Source organism: Rhinolophus sinicus, linkage group LG07, assembly GCF_036562045.2.
Source record: "Rhinolophus sinicus isolate RSC01 linkage group LG07, ASM3656204v1, whole genome shotgun sequence".
NCBI lineage: Eukaryota > Metazoa > Chordata > Mammalia > Chiroptera > Rhinolophidae > Rhinolophus > Rhinolophus sinicus.
The window spans coordinates 100,435,520-100,461,648 of record NC_133757.1 but is presented as its reverse complement, the minus strand read 5'-3'; the positions used below and the strand labels follow the sequence as shown (position 1 = coordinate 100,461,648).

Here is a 26,129-nt window from a genome sequence, read left to right as displayed (position 1 = left end):
AAAATGCTTAATTGTATGTTCGTTGAACAAAAAAATAGAAAAACAGATGAAGACAAGGACAGAAAAAGAATCATAATTTTACCACTTCGCTAAAACTGCTGGTACATGGCCTTTTACTGTATAAATTTGTTTATATTATATCTTAGTGTAAAATCTGGTAATGATATTTGTTCTAGATTTTGCTCCCCAAAATAAATGTAGAAGATACATTTAAGAACACTGGCTTGAGACACATTGTAGCTATTATGAAGCTTCTATTATAAGCTGCTTACTTTATATTAATAAAGTTTACCATATATTATAATATATATTAATGTATAACAACATATATAATGTTTTACATTTTGAGGCAAAAGTTATTTACTACGAGCTTCTTCAGCTAGTGGAATTCCATCCTAAATGTGGGAGAGGAAGAATGACGCGTGATTTTAGTAAAGCTTGCAGTAGTCATACCTTTGTGCTTTTCTTGAAGTTGATGCAAATCTTCTGCAAAGTCACTATTAACATGGCAAAAGAAAAAGAGGTGAACTTTCAAATAGCTTAGCTTAAGAAAATATAAACACCTCTGACAACATTCTTATCCTCTTGCCTTTTTATCGTATGTCATATATTTTATCACTGAAATCTTTTAATTATGTTCAAACTTTTAGTTTGGCTTATTCCCAGATTTCTTTACCCTTCATTATCCTATTTTCTTATTGCCCCCTGAAAAAAATTAACAACCTGATAGAAATAAGATTTAAAGAATGTCTGTTGACGAACAGTCATCACAAAAACTGACAGACAGTAATGATATTAAATGAAAAGTTCAGTTTGCACTAGAAAAAGAGATATGGAAAACTCAAATGTCTCAGTTTTTTCCTCAGAGCAAGTCTACTTAAGCTCTATTTTTGAATAGAAGAGACTATAAACTGTCGTTTTTATTTAATAAAAGTGGATTCAGTGTTAGCTGAATAATATATGAAAATAAATTGAGTACTTAATTAAATTTGTGGCTAGTTAGAAAAGAAGTAAATCTATATTGATATTAAAAGCATACAGATTAAAAGTACATTTTTACATAAGAACACTATTGACTAATGCAGCAGTGTTCTCAAATTATTGTAAAAAAAGAACCATACATGGGGGTTAAAAAAAATACAAAATGTTATTTACGTAACTGTTGTGTTTTTTCATCTGAGAAGTTACCTTTTATTTTGTTTTGAAATTATGTGTTCTGCTTATTTGCCTTCTGAGAAGAGAAAATTAAAAATGAAACAATATATCATGAATGTTTTCTTGTGGGTTTTATTCAGATTTCTATAAAAGAGATTTCAAAATATGGTTTGAAAATATTGCATCTGGTTGGAGTAGCATATATTTACATGCTAGGTGAACAGTATGGACAAAAAATACATAGGTATACATAGGCAGGAATGTCAATTGTAATTTGAGTAGTTCACAAAGAAGGAAATACGATTTGAACTGTGCCACAAAAAGGGTAGGAGATAAGTAAGATGTGAAGAGAAAAAGGAAATGGGAGCAAGTTTCACAGAACAGAATGAGCGAAAGCATTGAATCAAAAGTGTTCATGTAAATCAAGGAACCGTGAGTAGATCAGCTGGGGAGAGGTGGAGCGGCAGCTGGAGGAATGCAGGTTGATGAGAGAGAAGCCTTTGAATGTCAGGTCAAAGAGTTTTGGCCTAATACTGTGGATTCGTATAATAATTAGGGAGTTATTAATGGTAGAATATAGTGAAAAAGAAGTGTGATTGGCCAGGGTACTACTGTGGGATTATAATGTTCATAAGATAGATTTCTGAAGTACAGGCTTCATTTTAGGTCTTCATTGAGGATAGCTAAAAGTCACACCATCTCTATTGATCTGGACATAGCTGACTGAATCACTTCTCACTGCTAAGTTTATTATGTGAGCAGGTGGGAAGGATCAAGAATTCTCTGGGGTTATTTTCCTTAAAATTTTGATTATATGGATTTTAATGAAAATGTTGGTTCGGCTTCAGGCTGAGGGCTGCCCTGACACAACCAACATGGAGACTTTGTACCGAGTCCCATTCTTGGTGCTTGAATGCTCCAACCTGATGCTGAAGAAGCCGCCCTGGGTGCACACACCCTCAGCTGTGATGGGGTATGCTCTCATGGTGGTGTCTTACTTCCTCATCACCGGAGGAATAATTTATGATGTCAATGGTGAACCTCCAAGTGTTGGTGCTATGACTGATGAACGTGGGCTTTCTTTGCCTACAGAGTACATGGACAGTATATTATGGAAGGACTCGCATCCAGCTTCCTGTTTACAATGGAAGGTTCAGGTTTCATAACCTTAGACCCATTCCATGCACCAAGCATTCCAAAACTCAATAGATTTCTTCTTCTATTCATTGGATTCATCTGTGTGCTATTGAATTTTTTCCATGGCTAGAGTATTCATGAGAGTGAAACTGTTGGGCTGGCTCTCTGATGGGTTAGAGTGCCTTTTGAGAAGAAATCCATGGATACTGGATTTGTTCCTGTTGGCTGTACCAATCCTCTGATATGAAATACGGAATAGAATGAAAAGCAGTAGAAATAAGCATCAAATAGAAAACATGGGAAACATATTCAAGCTCAGCTAGAATATCTTCTTGATATCAAAGAGACAAGTTTATCACAGTATGTTTTCCTGCTGACCTACACGGACGTACCGATGATGATAAGGGGCATTTTCTTCCCAGTTTTTCATTTCTTAAAGAAAATATACTCCATTTCTACAACTATACTATCGAATAGAGTGATTAGTTTTTTTACAACCCCCTGAACATTTGGAGAAGATGTCATTTCAGACTTTCAGAAATGAATGTAAAAATCAGGAAGCAAGACCCCATCAGCTGAGAACTCTGGACAGCTGTTCAGCTTTATCTATGGTGCTCTACCCTTAACAGTGTGTGATGGTACTGTTTCTTGAACAATAAGGTGTAAGGAGCAAAAATAAATAATTTCCTAATTTAAAAACTACCATTTTTTTCACTGAATTTAAGACACGATTGATTGATTCATCTTACTTTAAATGATCCCTTATTTTCTTTTCATTGATTGTAAGATGGATCCTAATTTCAAAAATGTTAAAATAAAAAAGAAATTGTGGATCTTAGAAGCAATGAAATGTAGTATTAGCCACAGTAGTGTAATTTTGTGTTTAATACAACATTTGTATATTACAATAATAATAGTGTGCAAATACTTATGGAAGTAGATACACTATTAATCTTGCCAGTTTTCCTTAGCACAGAATCCCTTGTTTGAGGAAAATGTGTTTTGTATTTGATCTTGGTTATTTGAATGTGAATGAGACTGTGCCTCTGTCTTAGAGTTGCTCACAGAACAGTAGCAGGAGAGAGACATGCTCACAGGTACACTGTTACGTGTGGGGTCTAATAGAGGAATGTTCAAGGGTCAGGTGGGGCTCACCAGATGGATATAGGTGACGTAGAGAATAAGGGCATTTCAGAGATGGATCTGGGAGGTTTTAAACAACATATCGAAGTCATCCTGAAGAACTAGAAGACAGGGTTTAAAAATGCCCAGGGTCGAATAGAGTTGAAGATGTCCTGCTCCCATATTGGTTTCAGTACTGCACTGCTGTAATTTATGTGATGCTATTTTCCTACCCCCAAAGGAACTGAAAACTGAAACACAATGAAATAACTACCTAGGTATCCACAGAAACTCTTAGAACTTAGCGGTGTGTGGGAGTGTGGGGGAGGGGGTAGATCTCACTAGGAAACTACTCCTAGTAACCTATCTGTAAAAATAACCCGATTTAGGCAGCTGTCAACCCTAGACTGCCACGGCAATTCCTGTGCCAATGCTTCTCCTTCCAAATAAACTAACTTCCAAAAAATAATAATAATAATAATAACCTGATTTAAGGAAATAGTTTATACATTTGATAATAAAAACTAATCTGACCAGGTGTAACCTTTTTGAAGAAAGTTACTTAAATAGAAGGGATTAGTAAAAGTGATAGCCTAGTGGTCAGAGGAGGGAGGGCTCCAGAACAGGAACTTGGATTTGTACACTACCTTCCTATGTTCTAGGCACTATTCTAAACTCTTGTCAGATATTATCTCATTTAATTCTCACAATATAAGTATATTGTCCTCTTTTTACACATAAAGAAATCAAGACAGAGAGAGGTAAAGTAACTCCCAAAGTCACATAGCTAATGCATGTTAGAGCCAGGGGCAGTCTTTTCGTTTACATGCAAACACACACACACGCACACGCACATGCACACACACGCACACACATGCACACACGCACACACACATTCACACGCACACACATGCGCACATGCACATCTGTTTTTGGAAATTGCATGAAGTACCCTAAATTTTGTTCCTAGTACATTGTTGCAAGGATGGACCAATTCCTTGTTTTCTGTGTGTCCCGTGGATTGTAATTCTCATCAGAAAGACTGAGAACAGGTCATTCCTCCTCCCACATTCAGAAGTGATTTTCTTTAGTATAAGTTTCAAAGGGATTTCATATGTGTGATATAGCAACTGCCATCTCTATCCTAAAATGTAGAGCATCTTTACCTTGACCTTGAATGAAATAAAAACAATATATTTTATTGCCTTTTAAGCTCGACCAGAATTGCAAGAATACAATTTTGTATTGCATAATTACTCTTTAGAGGGTGGCCGGTTAGCTCAGTTAGTTAGAGCTCAGTGCTCTTAACAACAAGCTTGCCGGTTCCATCCCCACGTGGGCCACTGTGAGCTGTGCCCTCCACAACTGGATCGAAACAGCTACTTGACTTGGAGTTGATAGGTCCTGGCAAAACACACTCACATAAAAGTTTTAAAAAAAATTAGTCTTTAACCCTTTGCATGAAAGTTTTCTCTTGTTAATTTAACCTTCTATGGGAAAGTCGCCATGTTTATCTGAGCTTTCCCATCTGTGTGGTTCTCCAGAGGTCTTTCACATTACCCTGTTTTTAGACTTGACTGTAGAAAAGAATCTTGTTTTTGACTTATTGTTTGGGTGCTATGATTGCTCTCTTAATTTGATTCCAGTCAGATAACTAATTTATAAGGAGCTAATTTTAGCATATAGCCAGATGAAAGAGTTTTCTCAGCCCGGCAGACTTAGCAACGTTGTCTTAGCCATTTAAATACAGGAAAATGAATAATAATGAGGCCCATCTTTCTTACAGTGTCTTTAACTTTCATTGTTATAATACATATTCTTGGGACTGTGGAATATAATTATACCTTTTAGAAAGCTGTATTAAAATATACTTTAACCTGGTCTCAACAGAGTGACCTGAAATTCAGTGATTATGGTCCTCCTTGCATTAAGAACAGGCTTTTCTTGGCAGTGCTAATGGCCCTAGGTTCCGTCTCCATTCTCTGTAAGGAGGATGATTGGCAAGGCGTTGTAGTAGAGAGGATTAGAGAACATCCGTCAAGACATGTGTATCAAGTACTGGCTTTGTTAGCCGTGGGAGTATACATTACTTCTTTTCTCTATTTTGTTTCCTCCTTTAAGTGTTATCTACAGGTGCTGTGGTAAAAGATATTGCTTTCCATTGGTTGTAATCAAGTTCATGAGTGGCTTTGAAGTGTTACCCTGAACCTGAGAGCAAACCGAATGCATACTGAAATGTCATGGTGTAGCGAAACTCACTTATTAACAGTGTTCATTGCATATCATCTTCAGGCGTGCTAATAGGGCTACTTAAAGCAAAATCTTCTTTATTTCATCTGTGAACCTTTCCCCATAGTAATAAAAGGAACTATTTCAACTAGGTTTTCTGTATAGTAAACAATGAAACACTTCATGTACAAAGACCTTGCTTTGAATCCTTGTTCTGATGTTGACTAGCTGTGCAACTGTTAGGCGAGTCATTTAACTTCTTGAAGTTTCTGTTTTCTCACTTCAAGATGGAGATTATGATTACAATACTGATCTCCCTCACAACGTTCTTTTGATCATTATTAGTGGTTACAGTAATAGTTACAATTATTTTAAGTGCTATCAGTCTATCTATCTGCCATGTTTCCCTGAAAATAAGACCTAGCCAGACAATCAGTTGCATCTTTTGGAGCAAAAATTAATATAAGACCTGGTCTTATTTTAATATAAGACTGGGTATAATATAATATAATACAATACAATACAATGCAATATAATATAATACCGGGTATAATATAGTATAATACTGGATCTTATATTAATTTTTGCTCCAAAAGATGCATGAGAGCTGATGGTCCAGCTACGTCTTATGTTGGGGGCTACACGGTATCTATCATTTATCTATCTATCTAATTTTCTTTAATCATCAAAACAGCACTAAGAGTGAAGTGAGATTCTCCCAGTTTTACAGATTAAAAACTTGAGGTTTAAATAAGGAAAATATAAAAAGAGTTAATGCTTTCAGAATCTTTTTGCAAGTTCTAAAGCCTATGGAAATGTCAGTCATCAATGTTAGATTATAGTGCTCTAGAGTCTCTGTGTGCGGATTGGAATCCTAGATCTTCTTTGTAGCCCTGTGACATTAAGCATATTACTTAAATATTCATTTTTCCTAGTCTATAAACTGCTGTACACAATGCATGCTTCATAGGTTGTTTGTAAGGATTACATATGTGACACATTGCCTGGTACACTGTGGCATCCATGATTTCGATTTCCACTTTTCCAGCTAGAAAAACTTCCCTTTTCTTGGTTTTTAAATGGGCTATTGACAATGGTTCAGAGATTTATTTTTCTGTACCTAATTTTGAATTCATAGAACATGATTCTCTGTTGGACATCTTAGGTCAGTTATGATTTTCTTTAAGATCCTTCATTAAGAACTTTTTACAAATTGGTACTGGTTTCCAAAATAGCTCATAAAAAATCATAGTTGCTATGAGAAATTCCTGTTAAATTTTCCCTAAGTACTTTAAAAATTTCCCCCACTTATTAAGTGATTTTATGCAAGTAGAGCTGCTTAGTAAGACCTGTCTTTGTAGTCATTTCGTGTGTGTGTGTGTGTGTGTGTGTGTGTGTGTCTGTGTGTTTGCAAGGAGGTATTTTTAGATAGTTTAGCTGAACAGCAATCTGACGTCTTTAGAGGAGACATCAGTTCATTATGTGGATACAAATTCTATGCTTTCAGCTTTTATACACCAAGTCTTAATTTAAATCTGTTCTTCTTGCCTTTTCTAACGAAAGACACTATCATGGTATGTATTCTATTTTTTCCTAAGGCTGGCCTTTCTAGTTAACCTTTGCTTAGAGAAATGATCAAGGTAGAAATGCCTTTATTTGCTCACAACTTTAAATATAGATTATAGAAGCATGGAATTTTGGGTCATTTAAATATGCCATTATGCATTATGCTACACAGTGTTTTTCTATTGCAGTGTGATTCAGGGGAATTAAAATAGTCATGGGGTTCATAAATGCTGCTTTCTTTTAGGTAGAACAATTTAAAGGCCGGGATGTAGGAGCTTTATAGCTTTTAACTGTACATATTGCTTTATCGGTCAAAAAATGCCTTTTGCTTTGTGAAAGGTAATGCAGTGCTGAGCGTGTAAGAGGGACATGGTTACTTGCTTTCCTGTTGCTCTAAACACAGTGCTGTGTACTAAGTTACAATAATATTTTCGTTTATCTGGTTCTTTTTACCTCTTAAAAATCTGGGGAAATAAGCTCTTGCAGCTTAAGCAAATTAATGTTAGTTGTTTGTGACACTTGTTCTCACAAAAGGGTGCCTTTGGTTAATAATAAACATAGAACATACATGTGTTGTTCTAATTTTACTAGAGCTCATTTTGGGAAACTATTTATATAGAAGTTCAAATGATTTTAAAATTCAATTTCAAACATTTGTTCTTCATTCATTTTCTAAAATTCAAAATATCTACTTCATATCAAAATGTCAAAGTTTGAGTGAAAACTTTTGTTATTCATTCTCATGTGTTATAATATCTGCATGGGTGAAGCATCCAGGATTTAAAGCTTGGTTTTTAATTTTTAATTCAGTTATTTGATAATATGTGAACGAATGGGATTTTAGTCATATTTGAATTATTGCAGTGGAAATCCTGATATTTTACCTTATTTTGTAAACATAGGACATTATCATAGAGAGATGAGTTACTTAACCTAAATACAGACATGATATTGAAGTCAGATTAATGATAGGCATCTCTCTGAAGATACGGACATCTTTCTTCAAAAAAAAAAAAGCAATAAGTAGTGTGTGTGTGTGTGTGTGTGTGTGTGTGTGTGTAAGGGTGAGACAAAACACTTTGTAGCGTGAAAAACAAAGAAGAAATCCTAAAGGTTTGTTTAAAAAAACCCTTTCTTGTTCTTAAAAATTAGTGGTGTTATGTAACCATTTAAGAATTTAGCTGAAGCCTGATATTAAGTGACTCAGATTCCTAGCTTCTTAATGATGCTTCTTTACAGTGAAATTCAAGCAGTTGCCAGATTCTTAAGCCATGAATTCATTCTCTCCTTGCAAAATTTGCATGCAATAAAAATTGAGAATCTGTGCCAAAAGAGGTGTTAGCACTGAAATTCTTATATGCTAAGTGTAACATATTTTATGTTAGGCTGTTCCTCCGTGAAATCATCTACAGTTCTTTTGAAGAAAAGTGACCAACTTCAGGCTGAAGTTTCTTTACCAAAAAGTGGCATAAGTGCTTCTCAGTCTAGCTTTCTTGGCGGCTCCTTACCTCCTATAGTGCCTCCACCTGAATAGCCATTGTTCTTTCACAATTGTTTTCCCCAAATCAACTGAGAAAGACGCATACCTTCTTCTAACACAGTGATGTACTAATCATATCAACTAACTAAACAGGCTACCACATAGGCCAAGTGTTTTCTTGTCTCACCACTGACTTAAAGGGAGACATATACAAGCTTCTTCTTGCACCCATAACACAGAGGAACCCTTCAGGAATTGTGAAATTGAACACTTCAAGAATTTTTCCGAAGGTACCTGGTAATTCTAACCACCTCGGGGAGAATACAGTGGGAAATATTAGGGATGTAGTTAATCTTTGCTTCCCACCTCTCTCTCTCTCACACACACACACACACACACACACATACACACAGCCAGTCATTTGCACTGAAATAAGTGAAGCAGTGTCCTCATAGGAATTTATAGTGCCTGGCTTCTCAGGTGTTTATTTGAATTGACGTCCCCTTTCCTGATTTAAAGCTAATTACATCTGATTTTTTTGGTTCCATTCACTTAAAATATATTATAGATTAGAACCATCATTAACTGAGATATATGGAATATATAAATCTTGGCAGTTATGTAATTTATCACCTTTCCCCTCCTTTCACTTTGTAAGTCCATTATTCACTTTGGAATTAAAGATGTCTTAATTTACTGTCTCTGCATTGACCAGAGATTATTTTCTACCTCCATTACTTTTCATTTTTATTCTCCAGTTTTCCATAATTGGAATACATCTCTTATTCCCTAGTTTTCCACAGTTGGGAGAATACATTAGAATAAGGTCTTGTTCAGTCATATATGAAGATATGACATAAGTAGTTTAATCTGAAGGTATTTAATTTGTCAGCACCAGAGAATAACAGATGTCAGACTATGACTTTCAAGGCAAGAAGACACACAGAAGAAATCAGAGGTTATGTCTGATTTTCTTGATGTGTTTTGTTATTGGTGTCTTGGTTACTATTTAGTTTTTCTTGAGTCTAATCTTTAAGTGACTTCTATGAATTAAGATGTATGTGTAAAAGGAAGGAGAATTTTATCTTCAGGATTGTAAACGGGAGGAGATTTTTATCTCAGGTGGTTTCTTAATCCTATAAAATTGAAAGCAATGAAGAACAGACTTTATTTACCAAAGACACATTAAGTCAAATGACAACTATCTAACCAAGTTCATATCTTACCTGAACTGGTATTAGGTTTATATGTTTGGAGGAGGCAGTGCCTACTTCTCACATTCTTTAAAAGAGTCTATGAGCAAAATTCTAGATGTTTAAGCAACTTTATTTTAAACTTTACTGTAAAATATAAATGAATTCCTATTTTACATTTCTGTGGGCCTAGGTTGTTTTTGTTTTTCTTTCTGTCTTGTATGTACCTAACATTTTTAAGGGCTTACCTTAAAAAGGAGAGAAAACTTGAGACCTTTTATCTCTTGTTATCCCATCTGTTTATTGATCTCAAGAATCCCGACACCATCACAGTGTGGTTAAAAATATCCTCTTCCTTATAATTATTTTGATCATCATTTATTATTATCTTTGTACATATTAACATGTAAGCACTTAATGAGCAGGTGAAAAGTTTTACAAAGTTTGCCCCTCACACCAAACACTCATTGGTTAATTATAATAAAATTCAAGACTGTATATTTAACTGCCCACCAAATATCTTGATGTGGGTGTTGTCACCTCAGATTTGACATGGCTAACATATAACTCCTGAATGTTCTCCCAACCATCACCAAAAACATAAAACCTGACCAACCAACCAACCCGGCAGGCAACAAATTCTTATGGTTCTCCAATTTTTCTTGTCTCACCATCATTGGCATTACCATCTATTTCGATCTTGAAGCCCAAAACCTACAAGTTCTCTTCAGGTCGCCCAAAATGCCGTATTCTTCAGAAAGTCTTATTTGTTCTACGCTACTCATCATGAATTCTTGCTCTTCTCCCATCTCCATTGTATTTACCCTTGTCCAGCCTGCCATCATCTACTCACTTGGACTGTTCCAGTTGATTCCTAGAGTTCCCTTTATTTCCAATCGTGCCCTTCTCCACAACATTCTTCACACAGCAGCCTGACTTGTCTTACAAAATGTGACTAGGACCTTGTCATTTCTGTGCTTTTAAAACTCTTCCGTAACTCTCTATTGCACGTGGAATAAAATCTACACTCCCCACAAAGCTATACGTGCACTAACTCAGGCCTGTTCTTCTTACCTCACTTTGTACTACTCTTATTTTAATCCACTCCACCTCAGCTGCCTTTTGTTCATGTAACAAACTAAGCTATGGAGTCTTTCTTCTAGTTGTTTCTTTTGCTGGAATTCAGTCTCCTGTGATCTTAATCTGGCTCCTTGACTCTCAGACCTCAGGTACAGGAAGGTCTCCTGGCTAGCCAGTCCAAAGTAGCCACGCAGGCATTTCTGTTGCACCAGATTAGTTTAATTCTCTGCCAAGCATTTATTATTGTTTTTGTTTTTGTTCATGCTTTTACTGCTGATTTATTATGTCTCCCCCCAGTGAAATGTAAGCCTCACTAGAGTAGGGTCCTCATTTGTTAGATTCAGCACTCTACCTGGAATGTCTAGGATATATTAAACATGACAAAACTATTTAATAAATATTTATTGAACGGGTGAGAGATGAAGCAATAGAAAGTTTTAAAAATAAAGATATAAGCTAATGTCGTTAAGTTCCAGTGAAATCCAAGTTTCCCTTTTAGTATATTTGGTTTTTTCAGAGTACTTGTTTTAAAGATTAATGCTACAATTTACACTGCAGAAAGTTTGGAAATTATTCAAATTAAGTTTTTTCTATTACCTAAAGATGAAATCTGGATTCTAGTTTTAGCAGTACCATAGCTAGTTCACCTTTCCAGACATATGTGTAAGTTCTCACAACTGCGAAATGAGGAGATTATGCTAAATGAATTCCTAAAAATCCTTGTAGGTTCTCATTGTACTTTTTTATGTTAAAACTTGCATTTGCATATGCTTTTTATTACTAGCTTTCTTGAACATTTATCCTCCATTCTTACCGTTATTATCTATGAGGTGGGTAGGATGGACCTTATTATGTCTATTCTACACTGGTGAGGAAATTGAGCTACAAGACAGTCACATGATTTTCTTGAGCACACAGCTTGGACCTAGCCATGTACTCTTTCTATAATTTCATATTATAGTCTGTACCTAATAATAATCTATAGTTAGGAACTTGGTCAAAATAAGTATTCATTTTGTTAGGCTATTTAATAAATTACCACTCTGTAATAATATATTTTTATAATCTGACCCCTTGTTCCTCAGAATTTTCTTAGGCACCCACAAAACTTACAGGAGGCCAAAACTAAGTTACTAAAGTATTGTAGCAATCAGTGACAGATAACTAATCACCTTTATGGTACATTATGTAGACAGAATTTTTATCTTTTGAAAAAGTTAAGCAGTTGATTACAGAGACCCCTCTAAGTATCAGATTGGGTTTTGAAAATCCATTTTGAAGTTTGTTTGTTGTAGTCTAAATGACACACCTCATTCCATCCTAACTTGTTTTCCCACTTCCATTCTAACCCCTTACAATCCATCCTTCCTCCCTATTGCCTCTGACAGAATGATCTTATAAAAAGTAACTGGATATTAAAAAAAATAAAAGTAACTGGATATCGTTAATTGCCTGCTTAAAAAGCCCAGCAGCTTCCCATTGCATTTAAAAGCCTACTTTTTAGTAGAATTAGTTCCTACTACTCTGACTTCATTTGTATAACTCTTCCCGTCTCACTCTGTACCCTCCAGTCACCTTGAACTTTCTGTTTCTTGAGCATTCCTAGATTCTTCCCACTTTAGGCCCTTTACCCTTGATATTCCTTCCATCTGTAAAGCTCTTCCCCAGGTCTTTGGCTGTATCCTTTGTGTTTATTCATCTCTCATATCATATGTCATTTTCTCCGAGCACCCTTCGCAGGTCACCCAGTCTAAAATAGCTTCCCCGTTCCCAGCTATCACTGTCCATTACATTACCTCCCCCATTTTAGTATTGGTTAGAGTACTTAATGAACCTAAAAGTATTTTATTTGTTTATTGCTACTTATCTCTTCTTTCCCCTTTTACCTTCATGTCCTTCCTGCCTCCAGATTGTAAATTCCAGGAAGCCAGGGCTTCGACAATCCCAATCATTGCCATATAACTCGCTCCTATAAAAATGCCTGGCTCGTTGCAGTTAAGTCAGTAAATACTTGTTAAATAATTAAGTAGGTGAATGAATCTTACAATTCTGAGAAGAAGTCAAACACTCTTCTTCTTCTTCCAGGCTCCTCTGTTGGAATCTATACAGATGGGAATAGAACATTTTTGAGTCCAGAAGTTTTTTCCTTAACTTTTTGTCCTGATTTCTAGGAAATCGAAACTAAATACATTGCTTCACTATAGTTACTGTTAGCCTAGGTTTAGTATATTTTTATCCCTTTTCTTCTATTCATTGTCTTTTCATTTTATTCTGGCAATCCTACCTGTACTATTGCTGGTAGAAAGGGTCGACTGTAGAATTGGGAAAGGAGAGGGCATAGGGCTCAGACAGTCCTTGTTCAATTTCTCTCAGACTTATCCTCAACTCTAAACTAAGGTTAATAGTTCAATGATTTGTGTATTTATTAACTACTGACTATATTTTAGGGACTTTGCTTGAAGCAAGGGAAAAAATGATGAAAAAGGCTGTGACAAGAAGCATTCTAGGTATCACAGGAACAGCTTACAAGAACTAACCTGTAGGAGGAGAGTTCAGAGAATTAGCCATCATCCCAGGGGTGAGAGTGTTCTTCTAGGAGAAGGGATCAATGAAGACCCAAGAGAGAGATACAGAGTGTGACATTTTAAATAACCATGAATAGCTCTATGTATCTAGTACAGAGAATGAGGGGCAGAGAGAGGTGTGAAAAGATCGAAAGGAGTAGATAGTGGGTGCGGTGGTTAGGAGTGTGTAAACGTTTTCTTGAGGGTAGAGAGTCCGCTAAAAAGAATTTTTGCAAGGAATTGACATGATCAGATGTGCACTGTTCTATCATCTTATAAAAGTTTACTCTGGCTGCAACATGGAGAAGAGATTGAAAGGGAAATAGATTCTTGCAGAAGCAAGACAATGGTAGTGCAGTAGTATACAAATGAAGTGGGATAATAGTCGCAAATCCCCTATCAAAGTGTTCTCACACATAGTGGGAGCTTGGTTAATTTTATAAATCCTTGTTTTTGCTGAAGATGAACTGAACAACTTCTAGGTTATGGAAGTTAAAATGTTTATCTAAAGACTCAAGTTATTACTCTGTGTGTATGTGTGTGTGTGTGTGGTGTGTATGCACGCGCACGTACACACACTATATGACACCACAGATTATATTAAACCAGTCATAAGATTCCCTAAGTGTCTCTTCATTAATGCAATTCTATTTCCCTGATTTAAACTTATGATAATAAACGAATATGCGTACACATATACCCTTAACAGAAACGTTCAGAGAAACTAGTTGATGTCTGAGGAAAGTAAAAGGTTAATAGAGTAATAGAGTAGTAAATGTTGGTGTTAATTGAGGAAGAGTGTGCTTTCTAAGAGAGTGGCTCAATTGATTATGTAAATACATCTTTTCAGATGACTGAGAAGGTCATGAACCATGCTGGAGCACTGACAGAAGTGAGGGTATTAGGAAGGAGTCTCCTGGAGTCTCCTTATGAGGTAATGTGTGTTTGACTGTGTCTTAGTAATTCAAACTATTCGTTTGATGATACAGTGTCTAAGGTTCACCAGTCTAACCCTCCACCCCCCAAAAAAGAAAAGATGAAGGAAAAAGTAAAATTCATGAGACCTCTTGCAATTTATGCAGTCTATTTTTTCTTACGGCTCCGGACAGTAAGTAATGCACAGCAAGTGTTCAGTTAGTTCTTCCACGTGTGCTCCAGACAGAGCAAAAGTGAGGAAGTTATCTGGTGTGCCAGGGCTGACACATAAAGCCCTTGAAAATAAGTAAACGTTACTTTAAGTGTCTTATTATTGAAGTCCTTGGAAATAAATGCTAAAATGAATATCTTTATCATTGAACTAAAAGGAAAAACTGATAAACTACACACATAAAATTAACACCTATTATTTTTGTTAGTAACTTAAGAGGGCTAACACATAATTATATTTGATTTGAAGATTATTATGTGGCTAAGTTGTGATACTCATCACAAGAAAAGTAGAAGTTGTGGTAGTGTTTTAATGAAATCTAGAAATGAACCATTAGAGGTAGGGTCAGAGATGTCATTTAAAATCCAGGTAGTTTCTTGTGTGTGTGTGTGAGAGATATGTGAGGAATGGGGTGGGATTTTCAGTAAATAAGTCATGCAGCCAGTGTGCCCATGAATGATAACTTCGAATAGACACAGCTCCCCAGTTGAGTCACTACCTGTGGTACATCCGTCAAGACAAAGTACGATGTCCTTGTTAGTTTGACAGTCTCTTGGTACACGTCATAATAAGCATCTTTTTCTATTTAAGTTATGTGGAATGACTCGTAAATATTTATTTTTTAAAAACGTAATATATATTCACATTTTAAAAATTTAGAAAAATGTTTTAAATTCATGATGCATTCATTATGAGTGCTCAAAACCCTCCAGTGGCTTCCCATCTCACTCAGAATAAAACCCCAAATCGTGACCACAGCTTTCCTATATGATTTCACCATAGCATAGCTCTATCCTAATTCTCTCTGGTCTTCTCAGAGCCTGTTTCCCCTGTGTGATCTGCGGGGTTCAGCCATTCACTCCATTAAGGTCTTTACGCAGATGTTACCATAGCAGTGAAACCGTCCACCATCTATATCCCGTATCCTAGTTTATTAATTTCCCAACTACTTAGCTCTATGTGACATATTATTATTTGTTTGGTACCCTCCCCTTTTTCCTAGAACCACACACAATTCTAGGATAGAAAGTCTATAGAATCACGGATTTTTGAGTATATCCAAGCTTCTTCCTAGAGAAATAAAGTTTCATTAATTTCCGTTTTTCAAAATAGCATGAATTTCAATAGAAGTATTTTTTCTCGAGCAATGAGTCTATTCAATGAATTTTTGAGTACTCAAAATCAATTGATTAAGTTAGGTGGCTTCTAGACTTAATTTTCCATTTAACCTATTAAGCAGTACTTTTCAAGAACAAATAATTATTTGGAAGCCTTATATTCCCATCATATAATATTTGTGTCTTCAAATTTGAGTATGTATTAGTGCTGTCAACTCATAGGGCACTGAACAACTCCAAATGTATTTTATACTGGTCTTTTGTTTGTGCAGTACTATGATACTTAGTTGGTTTTGTTTTTAAGTTGTGTAAATAGCGCAAGAATTTTTCATAAAATGTTTAGTAGTTATATTCCTTTGGCTTAGTGATATACTAGACTTACCTCAATTTTACACAAAGATAAATATAAATATAACACATTTTACAAATATATGAAATGTAATATATATTTATATATAAAATGTGTATTATATGTATAAGATGTGAGTGTGTTTGTGTGTGTGTATCTAGTTAAAATGGTGTAATTAGAACTATCCCTTTAGGAAATAAGTGGGAGTATAGAAAATAATTTTCTCATCTCAATATCAGTATCATATCTTAGATCTTCCCTGACTATCCAGTCACTCTCTACCATATGTCTCTTTTAATCTTTGCTGAATGCAGTTCTTACAACGATTTGACAATTTTCTTCCTTACCCTTTTATTATTATTTGTCTCTTACTCACAAGTTGTAACATCCGTGAGAGCAGGGAGTTTATCTTACCGCTATATTTAGAAAACCTGGAGTAGTGCCTGGCATACTGGCATTAAGTAGGTTTTCAATAAATGTGTCTAACTGAATAAGCAAAGGAGCTCTAATGCTTCTTGTATTCAAATTGCATGCAATACCATGAGGTCAGGATGTTATCAGAGCCCTCCCTACTTCTCCCTAAGGAATTCAGAATTTCATTGTGGAAGATATTTCACAAATAGGTCACAAAAATTATTATAATATTTGTATGAATTAAGATAGCACTAGCTGTTGTACCAAGCCAAACAAAACTGCACATAATTGTTCAAACATAATAGAAGTTTATTTCTCTTTTGCAGAAAATCCAAAGCAAGAACTCTTGATCACTTTTTAGTGGACAGTTCCCTTCTGAGCAGTGATTCAGGGATCCAGGCCCCTCCACTTTGTGGCTCAGTTGTCTAACTTTTAATGCAAAGCTTCTGTTGTCTTCATACAGAGACTCTCTTGATGCAAGGAGAAAGATAATGGTGGGTCTTGTGGAAGATTTTTATAAGGTGTAGAAATGGCATACATCACTTCTGTGTGTTCATACTCCAAAGACTTAATCATATTGGCACATATGTAACTGTAAGGGAAGTTGGGAAACGTAGTCCAGCTGTGTTCCCTGGAAGAAGACATTGGTTAATAGTTAGCCAGTCTTGGCCATTTTATGGTATTTTATTGTATAGACACCTAAGTACATTTGTATTTGGATGTCAGGTAGCTTTTATAATTTTTAGAGTTAAAATTTACTTGTGGATTAATGTTTTTAATTCTGTGTGAGGCTTTCTCCCAAACCAACTGTTTATTTTTGTTCAAAAAGAAGGCAGTTTAGGGTCCTCCATAGATCCCATAGCAATCATTTTTCCTTGAGTTTTAAACACTTATTTCCGTAACTCCATATTCCCTTGAGCATTTGTACGGCTGGGATAACTAAGCACAGTCCCTTTGGAGCTCATCAAAGTTGTTGTCTAGTGGGTCATAGAAGCTGTCTTCTGGTATACCAGCAACTGCCCTCCCCCTCCAGGGATTGCTACATCCATAGCACCAATCATACTTGGTCTTGGAAAACAAGAGACGGAGAACTCAATTTTTATTAGCTGTAGAAGATTATTTGTATTACTATATAGATAATCACAAATCTTGCTAAAATATACATTTATTGGGTTGGTTTTTGCATTAGAAAATGCAGCTATGGTTATGTTAGTGTGAAGTTTCTTTAAGATGTGTACTGTTTAAATAAGAGAAGACGAGTGCAGAGATTGGGTTAGAATGTAGCCCATATATGTTTATACATAGATGTTTACAAGTGTTAATCATATCTTCTTGTTGGATTGATCCCTTTATCATTACGTCATACTCTTGTCTCTTGTTGCAGTCTTTGTTTTAAAGCCTATTTTGTCTAAGTATTGCTACCCCAACTTTCTTTTTATTTCTGTTTGCGTGGAATATCTTTCTTCATCCCCAGAAGAGAATTTTTAAATTACCTGACTCAGTGCCAACAGTTACCATGTATTTTATTAAAAATTTCTTGGACTGAATGATCTAGAAATTATTTGGAATCCCTTGGAGAAATGTGTGCTTTTCAGATCAGTGGTTACTGATGGTTGCAAATAAATTGAAAAAGGAAAAGGGGATTATATGTTGTGTATGTGTTTAGGGTAAGGTGGAATGGCTGTCATTTGAAAAACATCATAAAACTGTGTTTCTTAACAGGCAATAGGACATTGCATTTGGCCATATGTACATGAAAATTAACAAACTACCTCAGTATTTCTGTGGAAAATTATACAATTTGTTTTCTTTTAAGTCCCAAATAAACATTTTCATTTTGAAAAAATACAACTATCTTTCAGATGACAAACTTTCAATGGTCTGATACTAATTATAGAACATCTCTCACTATGCCAGCTGTCTTCTTTAAGGTGATAAAATTAGTTGGTTAGCTTATATTATAACTAACTGTATATATGTGTGCATAATTTTTTTTCTGCTTGTCAAATGTTAGAGAAATTATATATCAGGCAAGGTTTTGTTTCTGCCAAAATTAACTAGCAGAAAAGGAGTTGATTCCATCCTTTATATTTTGAGGTTCTCTCAATGTATTCTACCTTTAAAAAAAATACACACACGCAAGAAAGTACTCTTCATTAAGCAACACAAAGCAGAAATGACCTCAAGCAATGATAGCTTGGAATGTTTATTGGGTCATCTGGTGAAACTGGTATAAAGAGGTTAAAGAACTTTTATGGTTTGCACAGATTTAATAATGATTTTGAGACCTGGATATGTGGTCTCAAAATTTCAAGTACAGGATATCACCATAACTTTTTAAAGATTAATTTATAAAGTAAGTAGTAAATGATTTTGTATGTAAAGAACCTGCAAGACAAGTGAAAAATCAACTTTACTAATGTAGTACAATATCACATATAATTCAAAACAGTGAATTATAATTTAAATTAATATTTTTATATGATTTTGAAATGTTATAAGCAACTATATTAATAAATTGACATAAGCAACCGTTTGACCATTTCATCAATATCCATGAGTTTTTAAGTCACCTAATAAATTAATAAATACATTACAGATTAATGCTCACGTGTGTGTGCTTCAGAGCCAGACCTGTAGGAGTGGAATCTGTCTCCGCCACTTTTTCACTATATGGTCTTGGTGCAAATCACTTAACTTTTCTGTGTCTTAGTTTCCTCCTATCCAAAATGTTCATAATAATACCTACTTCATAAGATTATTGTAAGAATTAAAGGAGCTAATATGTCTCCAAGTGCTTAGAATAGGGCCTGGCACATAGTTACTCATATACAGGTGATCTTATTGCCTTCTCTTTGAGAAAAATGGGGCATAGCCTTACATTTTGGAATATATGGTGTTTAAATCAGATCATACACTTTCTCATCAAACTGAAGGATTCCACTTTTGTCTTTTGCAGTGAAGGTCATGTGGGTTTCCTTTTATTCAGTGCTTTCTTTCAACATCCAATAGAAGGTTTTTCTAAAAGTTTTTGCTTGAAAACATCAATCAGATGACTGGCAGCCTTTCAGTCAATTTACTGGTTTTGATTGTTCATTTTCCTCAACAGGCGTCTTAGGTACCTAATTGCATTTGTATTCATATTTCCCTAATTCAAAAATGTAGGAATTTTTAAATAGATGATAATTTGCCCAACTATATATAGCCAATGAAGCTTATGCTTTATTTATGTGTTACTGATTCTGAAAAAAATGAGGGTGACCCTTCTGCCCTGGGGAGAAGGCTCGGTCACTGCCACATTTCAGTGGCTAATTCTAACACACAAAATTTTATATTTGGGCAGAAAGCCATGTGTAATATTCATTCATCTATATAGTCTCTATCAATATCAAGTTCTCTCTGTTACAGATCTCTGTAAAACATTATTTTAATGTTAAGAAGTAGCAAGGAATTTTTGAAAGAAAGCATAACCACATTTGTACTTGCTCCCCTGCACAGTGGTGTTTCTCTTCAGACTGTCCTTAGAAGCAGTGTGCCCAGGGTGGCAAGAATAAAGTTTTGTTGTTAAACCACACCTAGTTGGCAGCATGTGTCTGGGCCAAATACATGACTGTTTTGGAGGTTTTTGCAGTCAAATGTAAGACTGCACACACAGAAGCACAGACTATCATTTTGAGAGAATTCTTAGCTATGGAAATTTAGAAGTTTACAAGAGAGAGTGATTGCACTATAAGCATAGCATGACAATGCGGCTATTACTTTGCAAAATGTAGTGTAGTATTCTAAGCAGTGAGCCCCTCCATATGAATGTATGATTTATTTAAAATGTAAAATATAAACTTTTGCGGGGAGGTATATATAAATGAACTGCTATATTTGTAGTATTAGGTATGATAGTGTCAAAATTAAGTTAGTTTCTTTTTCATTGAATTTGAAAAATATATGACCTAAAATGATAGAGGACCTTGCCTGGAAAAATGACAGAAGGAATGAAAAAGAAGAGAGAGGCATCTGTAAGGTAGATTCTGCAGGTCGCACGATTATTTCTTTTAATCATTATATTATGTTACATTCATTTTGCAGAAGAAACTAAAGTACTAAGAAATTAATTAACTTGCTCAAGTTTGCTTGACTAAGGAGGAAGTTGACCTGAAGATAACTCCATGTATGTCTAAAATGAACCTGGTAGAAAGCTGGGGGAATGTTAAATTCTCACAAATTGTTAGTTTTTGGCAGATTTCTCTAGTAGATACGTGTGTAAAGCAAACTTTTGTGGAACCATTCCTGTAAAGCTTAGTCATGGCAACATTTAAAAATGTCTACATGAATTTTAATGAGAAATATTATTAGATTTATAGTTTATTAAATTACCTCAAAACACTTTTGGGAAAACTGTTTCTTGCCTTCATATGTATTTATGAACAAAAGAAATTGTATACTGTGCAAAAATCTTTCTCTTTGCTTTGTGGAATACTGATGGATGAAGTACTCAAGGACGAGTATTGGATCTAAAGCATATTCTAAAGGGGCATAAGGGAAACATGAATTCTGATGCATAATATTTAGGACTCCAAATGTTTATATTTTTCTGGTGTTCTTAAAGAAATATGACTTAAAGAAATAAAAGTTGACCATATTATAAAGTGGTCTTTAAAATGAGATACTAAATAATAAAATAATATTCCTGCCTTTTCAAACTTTAGGTAGAAACAGCTCAGAGTGTCACAGCTGGAACTAGTAGTATCTGCAAAGATCAATAGTAAAATTAAAACGGTATATGTGTGTATGTGTATGTGTACACGCAGAGAGAAAGGAAATAGTAATTTTCTTTTAAAACACAACTTGAGTTCTAAAGTGGGTAAGGGAATAGTTATGGATGACTTTGGCCACTAAAGCCCTTTCTGGGAGTAACTCAGTCACTCTCTGGTATCCAGTCTTACGAGTAGATTCCAGCTACAGCAATTCTAGAGCTGGAAAGGACCCGTGTCACAGAGTCTGGCATGTGATAATTTATAGTTAACACTTCTATAGAGATTCTGTGTGTCAGGCCCTACTCTAAGTGCTTTAGGCTCAGTCATTCATTTATTCCTCACAACACAAGTTTCAATAAATGATGAATGAATGGAAAATATAAGAGACTGTATTTTCACTAACACCTCAGAGAAAAATAGGAAATGTGTCCTGTAATACACCAACTTTTTCTTGCAGAGCTTTATAAAGTGAGCATAAAGATTACTCACTTAACTCCAGTGATGGTATGGAGAAAACAGTATTAATTTGGGTAAATTCTTAGTTTTTAGTCACAAAGCATGATATTTAATTTACCTTAAGGTAGTGTGAATCAAAATAAACTGCCAGGAACGGTTGGATAGATTCCAACAATCACCCCAAACCTTGTGTGTTCTGTTGTAACTATTTATTGAAATAAAGTGATTAAAAGATAAATTGGGGAAATTTTCAGTTAAATAAATTTCAACTGATGGTGGCAGCATTTTTTGTGGTTTTTTTTTGTTTGTTTTCTTTATTGCATTTCTCAGCACTATGATAGTTATGCATTGTGAAACATGAAACTATTACATTTCCATTACATGTCCAGTAATATACTGACTCTTCCTCATAGAGCTTGAAAACATGAACATAACGAAGTCTTTTGTGGGGAAGAAGGGTAGCCACCCTAGTCTCTATTACATTATCACCACTTTGAGGAATTTTACCAGTTCAACAAAGTATTCACTCAGTGTCAGAAACTTCAAGGCATTCACTCTCATTGCATTTATGTTCAAAATAGAGTTCATTTATTAGCTAGTAACTTTATAAATGCCAATCATTAGATTAACTAATAAATAAAAGATTATCAAATGCCTGTTTATATATGAGACTTAAGTCTTTTGTGTAGTACTTCATGTTTAAAGCTAATTGTTGTAGCATCCCTGTTTCTCCAAAAAAAAACAAAACATCATGCAATTAATACCTAGATTTAACAAAATTATGATTGATTTTAAGTTTATGCCTACTTTATGCATTTAAGAATCTGATTTAAATATTACCCTTATTGTTTGTTATGTAGTTAGTAGTGTTTATGGTTAAACTGTGATTCAGTTATTTGTCTAACTGTAGTTTATTATAATTATGATTCACAAGTGCTGTATTTTTAGGAATATAGGTTGCTTTATCAGGAAAAATCTGAGAAGTAACATTCATATAATCGAATATTAAAATAAAAAATGTGTAAATGATAAGAAAAATATAAGTGATTTCTTTTGCTGTGAAATATTGGTGTTCAAGATCAAAATGAATAAACTGTTAATTTCCCCTTTAATTATTATTTAATTGTATTTAGGTAATTGCTATATATAGTACCAATTTCAAAAAAATATTTTTTGAACAGAATTTTTGTTATAAATGGTGTCCAGCGTCAAAAGATAATTCGCAGCCCTGTTGTAATCTGAAATTTGATAGCATACTGATAGTAATTTAAATATTCTAAAATTTAAAAAGTTTGGAGTAAGTGAATCTCCTTGTTTTTGGCATGCTGTGCCCCTTTTTTGTGTATTTTCCTCATACCATGAGTTACTGTCTCCCTAGGGATTCTATGTTCCCCTGTTGCCCTCAGGTTTAAATGTGGGTGCCTGTGCCACTGTTTGTCCCCTGGCTTCCAATCCCTATATAGTTCATTTGCCTCTTAATGACCCATTTCTCTGAGGCATGGCTCAGTCTCTGTTCTACTAGGGCCAAATCAGTTCATTTCACACTCTTTTTCTTTGTGGGAACAACTTCCATACTGTCTCCCATTCCATAACCTTGGTTGACGTGGCCTCTCAATAAAATCTAATCACGGTAATGTTATCCCAATTGATGAAGGAAAATTTTAAGCTTTCTTAAACATGGCATCTATTCCAATAGAACTTTATTTCATGCTCTTCTGCAAAGAACATAGAGGATGTTGGGGAGATGAAAATCCGTGTTTGTAAAACTATGATTTGTTTTTCCCTTGTGCGTAGCACCTATTTCAATGACTTTTTGGGTAATAGAAGTTAGATTTGGAATTGGGAATGTTTTATTCACCTTGATATTGATATTCCCTGTTCCTGAGTTCTGATAGTGCAGATACTCAATAGATATTTATAAAATAGAATTGAATTCTTAAGAGTGAACGTATTTCTTCTTTTCTCTTTAGACAGTTGTTATGGTTCTTAGCTTAACATCACCACGTAATTCTGGTATTTGTGGCTGCAAGGAAACATAGATTAATAGAGTGTGGTCCACGTAAAGGCTGAATCCATGTCTCTTCTATTAGATTTAGAGCTCTTAGAGCCCCTATTGCTTTCCACACAGTGAATTAAATTCTTAGCCAGGAAAGATGACCAGCTGATGGATACTGAAGACAAGAGAGTCCTATGAGACTTGAATAAATAATTGTTTAGTGAGTAACAATTCATTAGATAGTTATATCTTCATTTGACATATTTATAACTTAATTTGTAAAAATCATACTGTATGACACATATCAACCTGAGTCATGTCTATAAAAGATAATCAATAGAAATCAGTTTGTTGTTCTGTAATTACACGTATCGATTGATGCCTTTTAAAATCTCTGAACCATTGAGTAATGTTTTCCCAGTTGCCTTCTGTGTTAAGTGACTGAATTACATGGGAATGTAGATAGGGTGATGGAGGCTATTTATCATGGCTCATATTATTTTAATATCTGCTATTTATCACTGAACTACATGTAAAATCATAATCATTAATGCATCTTCTGTCTTCAAATGTTCCTGAAGAAATCCTGCAAATATTTCACTATCCCACATTGTGAATAAAACATATAAATTCTTAATTTAGAGGTATTTACCTATCCTATAAATTATTAGTCTCCTAAATATTTCACATCTTCGATGATTATTTTAAAAAACACTCTTGGTGGGATACATCATGTTTGTAATGATTTTGCACATTCGAATAAACATCTCACTTCTCTGAACCCCTCCAACATATGTGTTTTTATCCATTTATTTGGCACCTCATCATATGCCCCCTAATAAATTCATGTTTAAATCTTTCCTTTGATACCTGTCTCCCATGAAGTTAAAAAAATATTTCTGTATGGACTATATTAAATATTACTAAATATCATAATCTATTTATTAAGCTATGTCTGAATGATTGTGGGATGTAAATACATTTTGCCTCTTTGTTTGGTACTTTGATATTTCAAAACCCTTTGGTCATTGTCATAAACCTGAATCACCTCCCTTCAGAGGCTTATTCTAATTTTTGGAATGGTGTCTTATTTTTGGAGGGGGAGAAGGGATGAGGTCAAAGGGAAAAGGGAAAGGTTACTAAGGTTACTTTTATTTAAGTTTTATTTTAACAGTCAGTCTATAGTTATTATTATTCAACAGCTAAAAAGGACCAATATGCAGATAGGAAAGAGAATGATATCCGTATTGTATGATGTCAATTAGCATATATTTTGTAATGTCGTGTGTACTATTGGCCAATATTATAATAGACATGATATTATAGATAGCGTCTTTTTTAATGCAAAAGAATGGGTAATGACTTATAAGAGTGCAAGATTGTTAAGTGCAGTATTTTCTTAATGTCTTATTCACTGACTAGTACATAGTAAAAGGACTCAGTAAATACTTGTTGAGTGGGCAAATGTATGATTGTTTCCATTTTCAATGCATTTTCTTGGCCATGTGGGGGAGTGGCGGAAGCACGTGAGGGAGACTTAGTGAGTCTGTTCAATAGAGTCTATATTTATTTAGGATTTCAGCATGGACAAGTAGAAAAATAATATTTATGTGTATGTGTATAGGTAGGTAAGTGTTGTCAATAAGTTTCTCACTTCTAAGTTCTTGAGAGCATTCTTTCCTTTGTTTCTCCACAGAGCCTAGCATAGTTACTTCATTGATTCTAAGACACTCGTTCTTTAAAAAAATAATCTTTAAACATCACTTGGGCACATAAAAACCTCAAATCTATTTTCTTATTTAGGTGTTTCTTGTCACAAAATTGCTTTGTGATAGCTAACAAATAATGGTAGATTAATTTTCTCATTGGTGTGTAATTTGAAAATGTTAGCTCATTGAATTAAACGCTTACCCAAGTTAATCTTAACCACCACACCCACCTATTTAAGCATTGAATTTAGTATTATTTGAGGTTCATTGAATGCTCATAAACTTTAAAAATTCGTTTCGTGATTTTTGGTAAATAGGGCAATATTTAGTAATTTCTGAATTTAAAAAAATGATTATAGTTTTGGCTAAATGATGTAGAGCATAATATAACTTTTAAATGTCTTCTTGGAGTTCTTGATTCAAATAGTAATCCTAGTTTTTCTTGCTCCTTCCATAGCTTCCTGCAGATTTCACAAAACTACACCTTACTGATAGTCTCCACCCACAGGTGACCCACGTGTCTTCTAGCCATTCAGGATGTAGTATCACTAGTGATTCTGGGAGCAGCAGTCTTTCTGATATCTACCAGGTAAGAAGAGGTTTTTCTTGTCCTTTGCTTCATTTGCATGTATTCCAAGGAGTTTTATGATTATTGATAGAATC

The 26,129-nt window shown here is 34.7% G+C and overlaps 1 protein-coding gene and 1 pseudogene across 15 annotated transcripts in view; both read left to right on the top strand.

Moving 5' to 3' along the window:
• RAPGEF2 (Rap guanine nucleotide exchange factor 2) overlaps window positions 1–26,129 on the top strand; it is a 214,642-nt gene that overhangs the window by 141,428 nt on the left and 47,085 nt on the right. For all 15 annotated transcript variants that reach the window (XM_019733145.2, XM_019733141.2, XM_074338381.1 and 12 more), the window contains one exon: window positions 25,924–26,055. In XM_019733145.2, the coding sequence (XP_019588704.2) occupies window positions 25,924–26,055 (132 nt within the window). The remainder of the gene's footprint in view (window positions 1–25,923; window positions 26,056–26,129) is intronic.
• On the top strand, window positions 345–2,989 carry LOC141572727 (oligosaccharyltransferase complex subunit OSTC-like; annotated as a pseudogene).